Source organism: Lactuca virosa, chromosome 6 (assembly GCF_052849685.1).
Source record: "Lactuca virosa cultivar CGN04683 chromosome 6, Lactuca_virosa_CGN04683_v6, whole genome shotgun sequence".
Classification (NCBI taxonomy): Eukaryota; Viridiplantae; Streptophyta; class Magnoliopsida; order Asterales; family Asteraceae; genus Lactuca; species Lactuca virosa.
The window spans coordinates 221,443,315-221,460,898 of NC_136431.1; the positions used below are offsets into that span (position 1 = coordinate 221,443,315).

Consider the following 17,584-nt stretch of genomic DNA (forward strand, 5'->3'; position numbering starts at 1 on the left):
CCTAGACCACTCTCGGAACCTTCAGCATGTCTCGACCGCCTCTCTGGGCCTTCAGCATGTCTGGACCGCCTCTCTGGGCCTTCAGCCTGTCTATCCGGACCGCTCTAACCTGTTAAGCATCTCCCTAGACCACCCATCCTGGTGATCTCTCTCATGCGGACTATTCTCACCCACTTGGGGTTCCGAACTCCTGATCCATTATGTGGACTCTAACCCCAGCCTAACCCTAGGTCTCATGTCGATCGCCCACCTTCTCAGAAAACCGTGGTCTGTTCCCTGACCCGCGTATCTACCACATACACTAAATAACCCGCACACTCGTGCCAAATGTACTGCCGAGCCCCGGGCAGCTAACAAAACCCTAAATCTATCAATCCAAAAACCTTCAGAGTCGAGCACACCCTCGATCGAATACTCGAACTGAACTCAATTCATGACTAGAACTCCAACCTGGTTCCTCAACTTCTGCTATCAGCACCAAGAAGACGTGTTTCTTATGCTGAGGAGTTTTACCGAACCCCCAACCGACACAACCCTCAAACCAAGCAACCACTGGGGCGTCCATTCTCCCTGTCGGGTTGTGAAACTTATCCCCGTTTCAAAACCTCTCCCGCTTCTGTATCCCGGGACGATTCTCCCCCACTTAGATTCGACTAAGTCTTCATAATACATGAAAATTGGAGAATTCCCAATCCTTCTCACTGTCCAACGATCGATCCGATAACAACCAACTCTTCTAACTAGCGCTCCAACTAATACATCGACGACGAGCTACTTCCTTTGGTGCTTTCGCCCGCCAACCCATGACGGTTACTAAAACCACTGAATCCTGACAATGCTGAAAATTAAATATAGTCTTCAAGAAAATTGGTTTTACCATACAAAAAGGCTTAGCGGCGCAACTTATTGCCCGTTTGCCTTCTCATTCATTGTATGATGATAACTAAGATGTATTCTCAGATTGATATATTTACCAATCTGTAAACCGGTAAAAAATAAAAATCGTAAAATGGTTAATTCATCTTTTTATAATTTTTATTTTAGTTCAAAAAAATAATCAAAAAAGAGGGTGTGATCGGATACAATCTTACTTGCGACTGCATGTCGTAATATCCGTCGTATCTAAAGTCGTTCGTTCGTGCTACCGAAGCTAAGATCGGAAAACCAACAACACTGGGCTTGAATCTTGAATAGAGTGCATCTGGGCCAACCCAGTGGAATCTGGGAATTAACAAAAAGAATCCAGAATCCAATAAACCCTCACCTCACCCTATATATACTCTTTCTCTTTCCCACTATCTCCACCGTTTCTTTGCTTCAAACGATCCGAGAGGTAGCTTCCAATCATGTTGGTTTATCAGGATTTGCTTACTGGTAATTCAATTCACTTATTCCATCTTTATTTTTATTCTATTTGATCGATAATCGATTCATAAAGGTTTTTGTGTCACTTCGTTGATTGAGAGTCAAGGGTTTATGACTACTTTTTAATAATTCTTTTGTTATTAAATCTGCTTTAGGTCCGTTTTCTTTATAGATTCTCTCTTAATTCAATTATGACGTTACATTATAAATAACTGAACTTTTGTTGTAAACATGCTTCTTGTTTATTTATTGCTGAAGCTCTTGGATACGTTATGTCTGAATCAGATTCTGTAGAATTTCATGATTAGCTTCTTTAGTTGCTCAATTATTCAAATCGTTAGTGATTCTGTGGAAAGCTTTAACCCTTTCACTGATAGCTAATTAATTTCTGGTTAGACTAAATTTCTAGCAAGATCTTTTATAATTTTTTTTTTCAGAACGAATGTGCTCTTGATCTAAATTTGATTATGTAACGTAGGTGATGAGCTTCTTTCGGATTCCTTTCCATACAAGGAGATTTTAAATGGGATTCTTTGGGAAGTCGAAGGAAAGGTTGGTTTTCAGTCTCCTATTCTTTCATCATCTTTGAAGCTATTATGATTTTATGGTAATGATTCATATTGTTTTCTTCTACTTTTACTCATACAGTGGGTTGTTCAAGGAGCTGTTGATGTGAACATAGGTGCAAATCCTTCTGCAGAAGGAGGTGAAGAAGATGAAGGCGTTGATGATCAAACTGTGAAGGTCGTTGACATTGTTGACACCTTCAGACTCCAGGTATAAAAAAAGTTTACTACTTTCAGTGATTATAAATTACATATTGACATTCCACTTTTTTAGTTTTTAATACTTTTAAATCACCAAAAAATGCAGGAGCAACCTCCATTCGATAAGAAACAGTTTGTTGGTTATATAAAGAAATACATCAAACAACTCACCCCAAAACTAGATGCTGAGCAACAAGAGTTCTTCAAGAAAAACATTGAAGCTGCAACAAAGTACCTCCTCTCAAAGCTCAGTGATCTTCAATTGTAAGTTTTTTTTTTTTTTTTGCTCTGATTTATGAATGGAGTCCATATTTTTACATGTTGTTTAAAAACTTGGTGTTAATGGTATGTGTAGTTTTGTTGGAGAGAGTATGCATGATGATAGCAGCATTGTGTTTGCTTATTACAAAGAAGGTGCAACTGATCCAACATTCTTGTACTTTGGTGTTGGGTTGAAGGAGGTGAAGTGTTAAGAGTTTCTATTACTTTTATGTACTCTTAAAACAAGTATTCTAGGGTTAAGTTAAACAGTTAAAAAGTTTTGATTGTTACTGGTATTTTGAGTTCAGTTTTTTGTTATCTTGGAAGTGCGTGTTAGAAATGTTCTAGATTTATTGATTTTTTTTTGACAGCAATATAGTTTTTATCAAAGGGTTAAGTTAAGAAGTTAAAGATTTAGATTCTTACTGATATTTTGAGCCCATATTTCTAGACTTTTAATAGGAGTAAGAAACGGAAAGTGAATTGAATTGAATTGGGTGGCTTCTAAAAAAATATTTGTCAAGTAAAATCGCAATGAAAGAACAAGGGCAACCAAGAAAAATGTTGCAGATAAAAATATAAGTATAATCACATAATATAGTTAAGTAACTAAAGAAATAAAATATTATAATTTATAAATACTTTTTGATTCTCTGTAAATATTCGAACCCTTTACTATATTTTATAAACAAATTGGTGTAAATCTGTGTGGGACAAATTGCTATCATCATAACCACGCATCTTATTGATAAGTGGATAACACCTTCTTCATCATATTTGGGCCATGTGGTTGATTGTATTGCTTTGGTATTTTGGTTCACAAAGGTGAATCTTTTTATTATTTTGGTATTCATCTTGTTTTATCATCTTGTTTTATTTTGTTTTTGGTTTATGATACTATCATTCTCTTTTATTTTTAAACTAGGTGAATCCCCTGCATAGGAATATATTTATATTATTAACTAATAGCAAATATATTTAGTTAAAAATATTTAAGTTAATGTCATTAACTATAAATTAAACACTTTCTATTAATATTGTAAAAAAATAATTAGTATTTTTAAACCATATTACTTTAATTCTTATAAGATAACATATGTTTAACACTTAAATACATAAAATAAAATAACATGAATGATATTTGTCATAATAAATTTAACATCTTAATTAATAATTCGTTAAAAATATTTAAGTCATTATTATTAAGTATGAAATAAACATTGTCAATTAATATTGTAAAAACTAATTATTATTCTTAAATCGTATTACTTGAATTCTCATAAGATAACATATGTTAAAACTTAGATATAATTTGTGGCAATTAATTTAATATTTTAATAAATAAAAAGACATTAAAAGTAATTTAGTTAAAACCTAGTGAATTATCAAATATTCATAACTTATACTATATTAATTAGAGTACTTACTAATTATAAGATATAAGTTAAAAAACAATATTTTTTTATTCATTTTGTAAAGTTTTTGCATAATACCGAATACTTTAATATAAATAAAACATATTAGTATAATATTTACAAACAAAAATATAAATATGCAATTAAGTTACAATTGAATAAAAGTCTCATAACTTACATGAAAAGTAATATCTGCTAAACCTAACAACTGTTCTGTCACTCAATAATAGTGTGAATAGTTCATACTTATAAATTTTCAAAGTTTGCTAGATCCAAGAGAACTCCCAAAATATTGATGCGGTTTGCCTCTTTTTTGCCTTGACTTTTTTCTTTATATGTTTCTACGAATGAAAATAAAAACTAAAAAAAATTATATTTCAGTCTAATAGTTATCGTGACTCAATACATTAAATACAACCATTTTATATTGATTAAAAAAAGATAACAAACAATATTGTGAATTATATCATCATGTTACATCTCTATTACAATTCGTAGGATAATGCCAATAAAATAATAATAATACCAATATAATTGTAGAAAACTCCGATAGAAAACTTGAAAATAATTTTATATGTTTCACATGCATCTTGACATCATATCCCTTCATATGATTTATCCACCTTTAATCTTTTTGTTTGGAATCTTTAATCTATCACACGACCACCCATAATTCTTAAAACTCTACCGCCATAATCTATCAATATAACCTTTATATATCTCAATATTAATTAATTGGTGTCATTAGTACAATTAACTATCATAAGTTAGAAAAACTCTTGAATGATTGTTATTAATTAGGTGAAAATTAAAGTTATCTAGGTTTCAAACGAATACGATGCAAAAGTATTGTATATCTTGAAAGTTAAAACACATTCATTTAGATGGTCTCTTTTATAAGATTTATAAAAATTCTTGTAAAATGAATTTTATTATTTATATCTTATATAACTTTTATTACTCACATATTAAGCAAACACAACCTCCACCCCACTCAACCCAATCTTCCCCCAAATCACATGGACCATCTGTCTAATTTACTTAAAAAATAAAAACATCACCACCATCACATTTGTTTCATGAGTCTTTGATCAACTCTAAAAGGATATTCGTGAAGAAGCAAAGGTAATGGGAAAGAGCTCACAAAAGGATTAATAAATAAAAGAGGTGTGTTGTTGTCAGGGGACAAAACGGAAATAAGTCATCAAAATAAGGACAAAATAAGTTAAAGAATTCTTTATGTACTCGAACAAAAAAAATCAATAACACAAGGACCAATTTGTAGTTTACTCCATAGATAGATTTGAAAATAGAAGAGTAAGCAACGTTTTTGTCCATGTCTTTAGCTGATTTTCTTGGTTTTGTTCCAAAAAGAAATCCTTTTTTTTTCAATATCAAGCCACACCTAAAAAATGACAAACTTATTGGTTTCTTTTGAGCCAAAGCATATACGTATGCAACTTTCATCACCTCTAACAAACTACACAATTTATTTTCCAGAAACAAAAAGTGCAACATTCAATCTACCAAAAAGGCTGCAGGATTTATACATTAACCAATACCATAAAACAAATTAATACCCCACAACCCAAAAAAAAAAAAACAAATTCAATTTTAGCAGAAAGAACCCCTGCAAAGAACTCACAAGAAATAATAAATTCAACATATACAAACAAAAGACAGAATCTTCCATTACCAATATTCAAGATCAGACCACAAGTATTATGATCACAATCAGAAGCACAATCCCTAAGATCACCATAAGCAAGCAAGTCTGCATGGATCAAATATCACACAATCAACATTTTTATAAAAACATATAAACTCAAATTCTTTCTTTTAATATAAAGAAAAAAGGTATACCATAGAAGAGTTTGATCTTTGAGTCTTTGATGCTTTAGCAAGATGGGATTTTCCCTGTAAAGTTGCAGCATGAGAGTTCTCAATGTTTGACCCAATATCATCTGAAACAAATTCCTCACATCACAAGTCACAACAATAAGATATAACAAAAAATTAAGAAATGAAAAAGGGCAAATGTGGAAATTATACTTACCGATCATAGTTCCTTGTTCATGAACCAAAACAGCAAGATCTTTAAATATTTCATTCACCTCACCAATTTGGTTCTGAATTTCTTGTATTCCCTGATCTCTTTCCTCAATTATAGCCTCATTGAATGCAATCTCATTGTCCAATAACAACACTTCCTGTCTGCTAATATACTAACAATAATTTAATTATAATAATAATAATATATATTAATAATGGGTGAAAGCAGAAAACTTGCCTTCTAGATTGGACAAGAAGGGCATGCTGTTCTGGACTTCTGCCTGAGCTTGCATCCACTTCACCGGCTTCATTACTGCAGATCATTTGCAAAAACTTAGATTATTTGTTCATTCAGCCACATCATAAGGGCAAATTTGGTAATTGAAGTTTTAAAGGCAACTAACCGTGAGGAATGAATAGCTTGAGGAACAGCAGGAGAGTAAGCTGTCTCTCTTTCAGCTGCAAGGCGTTGTGCTTTTTGAAATTCTTTTAAAACTGCTTGAAAATCTTTAGCAAGTTTAGCATCTGTTATCTTTTTGCTGGCCTGTATAAAAATGAAACATTCAATCACCACAAGTTTACACAAATTCTAAGACTATCGTGTGAATTTGAAAAACTACAACATAAATAATCTTGAGGATCGATCATGTGTCTAAGGGGAAGAGGGAGTTTTACTTACACTAACTTCAGCACGATGATCTGTTTCACTGGCTTGCTTAAGTTTTTCAGATGTATCCTTCACCAGTTGCCCAATATGTAGTCTTGTTTTATGCCTACCATTCAAAGAGAACTCAGAGTCAGAAACCCCAAAACCAATACTCAATATTGCACATAAAAAGACATGAAGATTCTTGAATAAAGTATTGTACTTTAACATGATCTCATCGTTCACCTAAAACTCCATAGATTTTTCATAAATTCTGCTTTTTTTATAGTTTATTTAGCTTCAGGAAATCCGTGATTACCAAAAGCTCCCACTATGAATGTATGATCATGTTGAAATGGATCATTTCTCATTCAAATTGCTATCAAGAGCTAATCCCTTATGATCTAAGCTTATATCATATTGCTTTACTCGACAGTAGAATCCCAGCTACACAAACTATGATCAAATATCATTTCGTGACATAATTCGATTATAAAAACTACTGACCTGAGCCTAATTATACACCAAAACATGTATATGAGTCAAAAAAACAGATACTAAAATGTTAAATAGATACCAGCTTCGAAACCCTAAAATGACCGTAAACGAAAAAGGAAAATTCAATCAGACGTACAGCTTTTCACGGAGCTCGGGGGTGTCTTTAGGGGTACCAAGAGTATTTACTAGCCTCTGAAACGTAGAGACAGCAGTATTGATCTGGAAGATTCCAGAAGCAATAGCTTGGGTTGGGTCTTGTGGCTTCATGCCCGTGTAGCCCGCGCGTCGAGAATTGAGCGGGCGACCCGCTTCAATATCTTGAAAACTCATATTAAATCCCTCGAATGAACCCTAAATTGAACAATTTTGATTTCAATTATGGAACGAAGAACAATTCCAATCGGGACAGAAACTCTACCGATCCGAGAAGGGAGTGATCGTAAGAGAGTGAAACTGAAGGTTAATCGGAGGTTGGGTTGGTGAAAGAAATGGCAACAACTGATGTGGGAGAATTCAAAGGGGCCCGATGATAATTTAGAGGTGAAGGGGATGTGATGGGGAATAGCCAAAAGGAGGCACAGGGTGTCGACTGCATATAAGAACTTGTTTTAAAAAAAATATATCATGTTTCACTTTCTATGTCAAATTAAAAAAGGGATGATAATGATATATTCACCACATCTTTTATGACGGAACTAGAAAAGATTCACCGACGTTGTCGGGGTCGGAATGTATTGCTTTGTAAACTAAAGTAGCATGTTGGTTGCTTTTTGTCCGTTAATGTGAGGGTAATTTGGTCTTTTCAGGTAGTAGGGACTGAATTTGTCACCATGGGTAAACCATATGGACCATTTATGTAATTTTGGCGGTGGTGGTGGTGGTGGTGATGGCAGATGGTTGGTGGGTTTATGATATTGGGTGAGTATTTTCTAATAAATAAAACATTAATTTAAAACCAAAAAGAGAATGTTAAATCTGGTAAACCACAGGGACCAATCGTGTAATTTTGTCTAACAATAATAATAATAATAATGAGGGACCATTTCTGCCAAAAGACTAAATACTAATAATATGAAATAAAATGCGAGCGTTATGAAAAATTCAAACCAAAGTGAAAGGGTTGTTTGTGAACAAAAACATAAAGATGATGGGTCAATGTTGTAAGTTGGAGGACCAAAATTGACAAAAAATAGTGTCACTTTACTGTTAAAACTTTTCATAACTTTAATATATATATAATAATATAACAAAATTGTTATAAGTATGATTTTCACAAACCAAAACATTTTTTTTTGGTAGTTATTTGTAAACGTCGTTCCATACGAAAAACAGGTTCGGAATGATGTTGTTTTTTAGAAAATACATGAAAAACCTTTAAGCGTCTCTACTCCCACAAATAATGTTAGTTTTGTAGAAAATATGTTGTGTATGAAACTTAACTTTTGTGTTATTTGGTAGCAAATGCCTTAATTTATAAGAATTGCTTGTAAAAATATTACTAATAACTCAAAAGAAACATAACAACTTAATTGAAATTAATACTTACATATTTCAACTAGAAATGAAGGCCTATATGTTATTACAATTTTCCTAGGATGACACATGTAGGTTTAATAACAATTTATCGAATCAAAGATCTACAAACGAATATTTACTTATTGGACGATAACAACTCACATGAAATATTAGTTTCTAACACACTTTCATCTGAGATGTCATCGAACCAATAAGCAGATACAAATTTAAGAGTGTTTGGTAATTTTGTTATCTCTTTTACCATTGCAATGTTTTGTCTTGTTTCCCCAAAGGCATCTCTTGGTTCGATAAAAACATGATTGTTTTGATGAACAAATTTTCTCAAAAATACTGGAAAAAACTTACCCGTCTTTGGTGCCCCAAAAATAACTTTATGATGACAATATCCTGTTAGAAATTTATAAAATATTCTATTAACAATGAGGTTTTCCTAAAATATGCTAAAAACACTAGTGGTCCTAAATATGGTGAAGTTAAAACATGTGTATGTTGTTGGAGCACGACATTATATTTATCATCATTTTGTGCATAGTGCTTCCAGTGATGACCTTTTTATTTCTTTTCCTTAAAAAATTCAGGCCAAATTGTTCTCTGACAAATCAATTTTTTAAAAGAGAAGCCAAATCTTATTTACTGCGCAAGTGTTCAATTAAAATGATAACAATAACATGCTTCATCTAACTAATAAATTTACCACTGGAAAGCTAGATAAAGAAGCTTCAAAAGCATCTGAACAATCAATCGAATATACAAAATCCATGACAAGCTTCAGAAAGAACAATTAGGAGAATATACAAATCCATCTGAAACACTCAAGTCCAATGATTTTTCACTCACTGGTTCTAGTTGTTCATCATCATCCATTGCATTATATCATTCCGAATCACCCCATCCAACTGAAATCGTCTGTAGTGAGTAGTATTAATTCCAATCTGTGGCCTCATCATCATACCAATACTTGGGTATGGTGAATGCCAAGTTTTTCTTGAAGTAAACAGATGCTTATTGTTTCTTGTTTCATGGCTCTGTGGAGGTAGTTTTTGGTGTAAAGAGTTGGTTGAATAGCTTTTGGTTGATGTTTTCTGTGGATTACTATTATTATTATTATTATTATTATTATTATTATTATTGTTGGATTTGGAATTGGAATGGGAATTGGAATTAGGATGGGAATGGGAATTGGGATGGGAGCGTATCTGGGCAGCCGGTTTCATTTTGTCAAGCCATCTGAGGATCCAATTACCAAGATTTCTACCAACTTCAATGTCTCTTTGTTGTACCTCACGATGAACCTTTAGTGCCACATCAAATATGGATCTTGTTTTCCTATATCATATAACAAACAAAGCAAACTAAGCAACAACAACAACTTGATTTAGCTAATCTGATAATAAAAAATAAGCTTCTTCTCATGGATACCAAGTATAACAGGTTCACTAAGTCTGTTCATCAGATTTATAGATGCATAAACCAAAATGGCACATTCAAGATAATGAATTCTCCATATAAGCCGTGATGTGTATATGAGGCCTAAAGCAAATATCGTAAGAAGAAATGAATTTAGAAACAGATGGAAACGAAACCCCAAAATTATCTGTCATACTCCTCCTATGCAATTCCTTGTGTATGATCAAAATTAATTAAAGCAAACTACATCGATCAATTAAATTCGAGAACAAGTAGAGCATATTAGTCAAAGCTGATCGAAAGAGCGAACAAATCACATACATATACAACATATATATTAATATATGTATAGGCAGAGATAGAGATGAAGATACCTTTGAAGGAATTGACGGATCTTTGGGCGTTTAGGACCAACAAGACGTCGTTGTATTCTCAGAGCAAGCTTGTATGTCCTCTTCAATCCCAAAAAATACGCCGTTCCCAACGTGATCTCCCACAGCACCATTGTTCCTCTGTGTTGATATGTGTAGCTGTTTTGTATGTAGTACAAAGCTAGGGTTAATTCTCCGTGAAACTGAAAGATATGAATATATATCATATGTATGAAATTGGAAACATCAGATCATGACATCCGAACGCAGTTTTTGCCATTTTCGTTTCTTGCAGGTCGGATAAATTAACGAGGTGGAAAAAAGCCCACAGAAAGTTCTCGTGTCCCTTTGCTACCCAATTTTGTTCCTAAAAGGATATCAGTTTTGAACAATTTCATACTCCTCATTTCACATGTTTGATATTTGATTATCTTTTATTAAGTACTTAATTTTGATAAGAAGACAAATTTAGTTTTTCTTTTTTCTTTGTTTTTTTTTAAGAAATAATCGAAAAACTTAGAAATTATTTGTGTAGACATTCAAATCATAGATGGACCTATTGGTATGTAATTTCGTCATGTGAGCTGTTATTTTGGGGTTACACCTACGATTTCATCTAATGTATAAAACACAAAAAATCGAATTTTGTCGTTTTGGTATGATGAGATCGTAAACTACATTGACCATCCATGATTTCCTGTGCCTCCTCTCGATTTTCCTCCATTTTCATTTGTGATTTACTCTTATCAATTGAGATCATAAAAATGTGTAATGGATAAGGTTATGCATAACACTTATGTAAAAATGAGAATAACTTCTCACATCATTAAATATTATGGGCTCATGGGCTCGATTCATTACAAAATCACAGTCATAATTGAAATCGCAATTCATTATGGCTAAATTGTAGTCCATTTAGTGATATCTGCGATTTCAGCCGCTATTTGGTTGTTTATTAGTTTTTTGCTATTTTTTAGAAGATAATTATAGAATAAGGCTAAAATTTTCTTTACATTTTTCTTTTCTATTTTATTGTTTTTATCTTTTTTTATTTATTTTAAAATTTAAGTACTGTAACTCATTTAGATTGTGATGACTTGGTAAGACATGTGAAAGATATGAAGAGTAACATATTGATTTATGTTCAAATCATGACATTATTCAGTCTCTATGACAATAGAAGTTCATCTGTAATGACTCCCGGACATAAAGTTATGTAACATGGATTAGTTGGTTGACAAAAGTTGGACCGGTAACCCTTGTTAGGGAACTTCCTTTCATTCAAAAAAAAAATTAAGTGTTGTAATTTAACAACTAGTTGGTACAATTTTTATAGAATAGATATTATAAAAAAAATAGTATGGTGTCAATATATTACGAATTGTATAAAACTATATCAACAACTTATATGTATCGTTCTATCAACGGGTATTCAGAAAACTAAAATGTAAAAATGATATGATTTATTTAATAATATTTAATAACAGTAATTGTCTAGCTGATTGTAAGATAAAGTAACCATCAATCTACTCTAATAAATGAATGTTTTTTTGTCACACGTCACACTCTCATTCAATTTGCCAAATGTCATTTTGTGGTTATTTTGAATTAATTTATTTTCCACATGTCATTTTATGAGTTTTTCTATTTTAATAAATTATATATAATACTTTAATTTAATAATTACAATAAATGTAGTAATAAATGAATATCAATTTCATTAATGGATTTTCCTTTTTATTTCAAAATTCCCAAATTAAAGCCCATTAGTTTATTTTGTTTATTTATTTAAATTTAAAAGATAAAAAAATCAATTTTAATAATTCATTATTTTTCTTATTTTTTATAAATCCAAAGTTTTAAATATTTAGACTTTTATATTTAATTTTTTTAATTAACTCATGTAATACATTGATCTTACACTTAGTTTTGTAATAAATTGTATTCTCAATTGTTAAATTGTCTCTAGCATGGTTCCATCATTGTGAAAGTAGAAAGTATATTGTTTCTATCGTTTCTACTTTCACTGTTCCACAATATATAATACATTTTCTACTTTCACAGTTTCAGAAATCAATTTTGCAATTTACAAGCTACAATATGATCCATTATAAAAGTTCATGATAAATCTGTTTAAATAGTTAAAATAAAAATCAATTTGTTAATGAAACATATTATTTTTGGTATATGTAACTTTTAAATTGTAAGAAATGTCTAAATGATAGTTTTGGTCTCAATATATTTTAACTTACCTAGGGGTGTAAACGAACTGAACGTTCAGCGAACTGTTCGTGAACCGTTCGGCGGTAAGTTCGCTTATGTTTGTTTATTTAATAAATGAACGAACATGAACATAAATTCTCGTTCATTTAGTTAAACGAACGAACATGAACAATAGTCTCGTTCGTTTAATTATGTTCGTGAACATTCTTTTACGTTTGTTTATGTCCGTTCATATAAGTTCATTTTATATTCATATACGCTTAATTGTATTTGATTACATTACTATATTATATGTTCATTTATGTCCATATATGTTCGAATTATGTTTGTTTATCTTTGTTCATTTATGTTCGTTCGTTTATATGTTCATTTAGCATGTTCACGAACATAAACGAACGAACATGAACAATGCAATTTATTAAACGAACGAACATAAACAAGAAAACTCGTTTGTTTGTCCGTTCGTGTTCGTTCATTTGTTCGGCTAACTTAAACGAACGAATATGAACAAGCATCGCTCGTGTTCGTTTGGTTCGTTTACAGCCCTAATTACTTACATGCACGATTTACAATTTTGATCCTTATATTTCTTTTTATATAAAGGGTCCCTGCATAAAAAAAATTGTATAGTTATCGACTTATCTCGTTAAATATGACATAATTATAGAGATGGTCATAATTATATAATGGCCCTAAAATATGAAAAACAAAATATTACAGAAATGGTTATTATTATATATAGAAGCTATAATATACTAGTTGTATAAATAAAAATATATATTTTAGACCGGAGGGTGTGGGTGAGAAGTTTCCATCACTTTTTCTCTGTCACGTCATCATTTCCCTCACTAAAATCCAATAAATTGGTGGGAAGCTTCCCTCACTATTTGTTTTTTTATCTTTTTAAATAAAATTAATTCATTTTTATGATTTATAATTTTTAAATTAATAATAAACATAAAATTTAATTAAAAATAAAAAGCATTTCATTAGATAAAATAAAAATTACATTAAACCTAATATTTAAATAAGTAGTGGGGGGATAGAAAATTATAATGAAATATTAGGTTTAATATAATTTTTATTTGAACAGCCAATCAGGAGTGGAGTGAGAATGCGGCAACCCCTCCCCCCACTTCCTCCCGCGCCTCCTATCCCGCACACCCGGTGCGGTGTTCATTGGAGCGGGAAACGTCCTGCCCCTCCTTCCCGCACTGGCTCCGTCCGGCCTTACAGCTTATACTTTATACTTTAATATGATATTTTGGTAATATCATTTTGGGAAATTGACTTATTAAGATGATTAAGTTTTTGGTTAGTTCACATTTGGGTAACTATTTTTTTGTACACATCTATGTAGCGAACTTGTTGGAAGTGTTCACATGTGACAATTATGATCGGCTATAAAAAAAGACGTTACATCCGGTCATAGTGGTCATATGTGAACACTTTCAACAAGTTCGTTACCTAGATGTGTGTCACACCCCCGAACGAGACGGTGGAAACGTCTGGGGGCTTGGGTGACTTCATTTTTGTAATATCATCACAGTGTATATAATTGAAACCAAACATCATCATCATCACACATGTAATATTACAACTGTCATTGTTTACATCAAGTATTGTATCTTAATATTACATGCCAAAATATTCAAATATAGTACTAACAAAACACAACAAAGTATTCAGGTATTCTTGCTGACCAACCTGCTCAACGATTCCCTGAGAATACAAGTTAATTTAAAAAGATCAACATATATAATGTTGGTGAGTTCATAAGCATGTTTTGAGTAAAATGTTTTGTATTGCTTTGTAAACACCAGAAAATCCGATATTTTCTGAAAACGGTTTGAAATGTTTGTGTCAGATCTTGTATTAATGCATGTGTGTTAATGTTTGTGAGTGTATGAGTGAATAATTCCAGACAACCCGATGTTGTCTGTTTATAAAAAGACGTTGTGATTTCATTACCCTAAAACTGAATACAAATGAGTGTGTGTTCCCGTATTTTCGACAGATGTTGTATTCCGTAAATTTCATAATGGTGTTAATTCCTCTAAGTGAGTCGTTATAATCATACATGATAATGACTAATCCGCCTGTCATGACGTTTTTCGACGTCGACGAGTTGATGGTAAAGTTTGTCACCCTAGACTGGCCTAGTCTAACTGTAGCGAACAGCTCAAGTGTGGGGTGTCACCCCCGAACCAGACGGCGGAAACGTCCGGGGGCTCGTGTGACTAACAATTGAATAATCATCACAATGAATATACATGAAACATAACACATTCATCACCAACATTACATAATACAACCATCATTGTTCACATCAAGTACATTTTTAAAATACATAAGTTCTAATTGTTCAAAGTACGATAAGTGATATTACATAAACAAAACCATACACACTTGCATATCTTCCAGCTTAACGATTACCTGAGAATACAAGTTATTTTGAAAACGGTCAACATATATAATGTTGGTGAGTTCATAAGTATATTTGAGTAAAAGTCTTTGTTTCTTTCATGAAACCCAGAAAATCCGATATCTTCTGAAAAATGTTTTGAAAATGATGTGAAAATCGAGTATAAATGCATGCGTGAATTTAATAGTTAAAAACTTGTATGGGTATAGTTTAGGTTCATTGTATTTTGAATAAATGATAAATGTATATGAATAATCTCTCCAAAAAATCCGATATTTTTTGTTTTATAACTTCGTTTAGATTTTTGTATCGTTAGATAAGTCATTTTGTATTAACACAATTAAAGAATTTATCTTCAAACGGTTATCTTTTGGTATTGAATCCCTTTATGAGCTGTTATAACCATACATAATAATGACTAGGTCGCCCGTCTTGGTATTTTTCCAAATGCCGGTCTTGACTAAGGATGTTGTCGCCCTAGACTGGACTAGTCTAGCTGTAGCGAACAGCTAAGGCGTGGGGGTCACCCCGTATAGACCTATACACAAACTCCCGCTTTCCTACCAGGAAACTCTGATTATAACTACAGGCTACGATTGTACACTCAGAGGTGCCAACCGACATGTCTCACCAGATTCTTAACCCCTTTTTGTTCTATGTTTAACGTTTACGTATGTGTAGTATGTTTTTGTATTCGAAAGGTACATATAAAGGTATTCGACATTTAATGATTTCGCAAAGGTATAGTTACGGTCATATTAACATGTGAAATTTCCATTCCAAGCCCTATTAGCATGTAGTTGGACCACAAAGGCCCAATAACATGTAAAAGGGTAATTTAGGCCTAATAGGCATGTAAATGGGCCACAAAGGCCCAATAACATGTAATCCAATACTTAGGCCCAAATTAACATGTAAATGGGTCGCAAGACCCAATAAACACATCATGGAAAGCATTGGGCTCAATATACACTTAATTGGGCCCTTAGGGTCCAATGGCCAAGTACCGTGTATATTAGGCTCAATAAATAGTTATTGATGTATTTCGTTCGCTTTGTTTTATTCCGTTGTTTGTTTTGACTTGAAATTCAATAGATTGTTGATAAAAATCCTCTTTTTGTAAAAACGACGTTTTGACCAACAATTCTCAAATTATTAAATTAGGCCCAAAGTTTGTAAAAATGACACTTTAATCCATAATTTATAAAAGTTTGCAGTTTTGTCCCAAATGTCTATAAATTTACGGTTTTAACCCATAATGTTATATTTTCACATTTAAAACCCTGTTTCGCAGAAAAATACATTTTCAGCCCCTTATTGGTAAAAATTTACACTTTCGGCCCGATTTTGGAAAACTTTACATTTTTGGTCTAATTTGAAAATAATTGACATTTTCACCTCTAAATTTGGTTTATTTACATTTAGGACTCAAACTTTGGCCAAATAACATTTTTAAACCTTAAATCTCCATTTTTTCGCAAATTGGGCCCAAAGGCTGTGAGGCCCAAATTTTTGGCCCAATAAGCTTAAAGTTTCATTTTTGACCCTTTTAAAAGCATGTTTAGCATAAAAATACCTTTTATTACATGTAGGACCTGTTTGGCCCTTTGAAAAATAGAATTTTCACTTTTTTCCCTTATCTTCTGTTTTCTTGACAATTTTGACCTTTAACAAGGCTTCTGTTGAATTCTTTTGCATCTTAAACATGTGTTCACTTTTGGCTTGATAATATGATGTATATAGTGTTGTAGTTTTTAGATCTTTGCTACACCATACTTAAAATTTCGAGATTCACTAAGATCTAACACGTTTTTACCAAATAAACTAAGAATTCACACAAAACATGCATATAACACATAGATCTACACATTTTACTTGCATTCTCCCCCAAAAATCATATGAAAACCGAAAATAAAGGGGTATGAACTCACCTTTGCTTGATGTTTCGGTTTTTGGAAGAAGAAGTGGAAAGATGAAGTGATTTTTTGGCCCTAGCAACTCCCTTGAGTGGATCTCGAACTTAAGAAGATTTCTAGGAGTATGATCACCAAAATTTTTGTTTAAAAGAGTAATCTATCAAGAAGATGGAGTTATAAAACTTGAGTGTGTAAAGGCTAACCAAGAATGATGATTATCTTGTGAAAATCCTCTTGAAACCTAAGCTAAATCTTGAGAATTTTGGAGGAAGAAGATGGATGATCCTTGAGAGTAATGGAGAGAATTTGTGTAATGTGTGCGTGTTTGTTGTCTTCGGCCGAGAGAAGAATAGAGAGGGGAGAGAGAGAGAGAGAGAGAGGTGAGGTGACAAGCATGGATGCATGGGAGGTCTTCACCTTGATATATGTTGGATATTATGGAGGTGGCACTCCAAAGTCAACCCCCCTAATTCTTCTCTTTTTTTTTATTATACATGGGCCGAGATTTTGGGCTAGGAGGAAAGAGTATATTGGGACCATTAACTCTAGCTAGGATACTTGGACCCTAAACATAATGTTTTTCGGTCCATTGGGCTCTTGGAAGCATTCACGGCCCAATTAGAGTAAAAGAATGGGCTTATGGCTCACTAAGGTTAGTTGGATTAGTTATGGCCCAATAAGGCCCATTAGGTTTAGAATGGA

At 32.5% G+C, this 17,584-nt stretch overlaps 3 protein-coding genes across 3 annotated transcripts; 1 reads left to right on the forward strand and 2 right to left on the reverse strand.

The window, feature by feature from the left end:
* Positions 1–1,258: 1,258 nt before the first annotated feature.
* Positions 1,259–2,719, forward strand: LOC145120967 (translationally-controlled tumor protein homolog). The gene is made up of 5 exons (XM_079056752.1): positions 1,259–1,374; positions 1,844–1,917; positions 2,014–2,142; positions 2,239–2,396; positions 2,488–2,719. Exons 1-5 carry the CDS (start codon positions 1,347–1,349, stop codon positions 2,603–2,605), a joined length of 507 nt encoding a protein of 168 aa, XP_078912878.1. The 5' UTR covers positions 1,259–1,346; the 3' UTR covers positions 2,606–2,719.
* A 2,562-nt stretch (positions 2,720–5,281) lies between these two features.
* On the reverse strand, positions 5,282–7,588 carry LOC145120939 (syntaxin-22-like). Its single transcript, XM_079056723.1, has 7 exons — positions 7,141–7,588; positions 6,540–6,633; positions 6,265–6,404; positions 6,099–6,173; positions 5,865–6,022; positions 5,672–5,772; positions 5,282–5,582 (listed from the first exon to the last, which is right to left on the reverse strand). The coding sequence occupies exons 1-7, from the start codon at positions 7,332–7,334 to the stop codon at positions 5,517–5,519; spliced, it is 828 nt and encodes a 275-aa protein (XP_078912849.1). The 5' UTR covers positions 7,335–7,588; the 3' UTR covers positions 5,282–5,516.
* A 1,794-nt stretch (positions 7,589–9,382) lies between these two features.
* Positions 9,383–10,452, reverse strand: LOC145122320 (uncharacterized). The gene is made up of 2 exons (XM_079057938.1): positions 10,322–10,452; positions 9,383–9,866 (listed from the first exon to the last, which is right to left on the reverse strand). Exons 1-2 carry the CDS (start codon positions 10,450–10,452, stop codon positions 9,383–9,385), a joined length of 615 nt encoding a protein of 204 aa, XP_078914064.1.
* Positions 10,453–17,584: the final 7,132 nt, after the last annotated feature.

Excerpts from the sequence above, each read along its gene's own strand:
- LOC145120939 (XM_079056723.1), bottom strand. The coding sequence starts at position 7,334 with ATGAGTTTTCAAGATATTGAAGCGGGTCGCCCGCTCAATTCTCGACGC. Across the intron at positions 6,634-7,140 it reads CCCGAGCTCCGTGAAAAGCT|GCATAAAACAAGACTACATA; the intron begins GTACGTCTGATT and ends TTTGAATGGTAG. Across the intron at positions 6,405-6,539 it reads ATCATCGTGCTGAAGTTAGT|GCCAGCAAAAAGATAACAGA; the intron begins GTAAGTAAAACT and ends ATTTTTATACAG.
- LOC145120967 (XM_079056752.1), top strand. The coding sequence starts at position 1,347 with ATGTTGGTTTATCAGGATTTGCTTACTG. Across the intron at positions 1,375-1,843 it reads TTATCAGGATTTGCTTACTG|GTGATGAGCTTCTTTCGGAT; the intron begins GTAATTCAATTC and ends TATGTAACGTAG. Across the intron at positions 2,143-2,238 it reads TTGACACCTTCAGACTCCAG|GAGCAACCTCCATTCGATAA; the intron begins GTATAAAAAAAG and ends CAAAAAATGCAG.
- LOC145122320 (XM_079057938.1), bottom strand. The coding sequence starts at position 10,452 with ATGGTGCTGTGGGAGATCACGTTGGGAACGGCGTATTTTTTGGGATTG. Across the intron at positions 9,867-10,321 it reads ATCCGTCAATTCCTTCAAAG|GAAAACAAGATCCATATTTG; the intron begins GTATCTTCATCT and ends TATATGATATAG.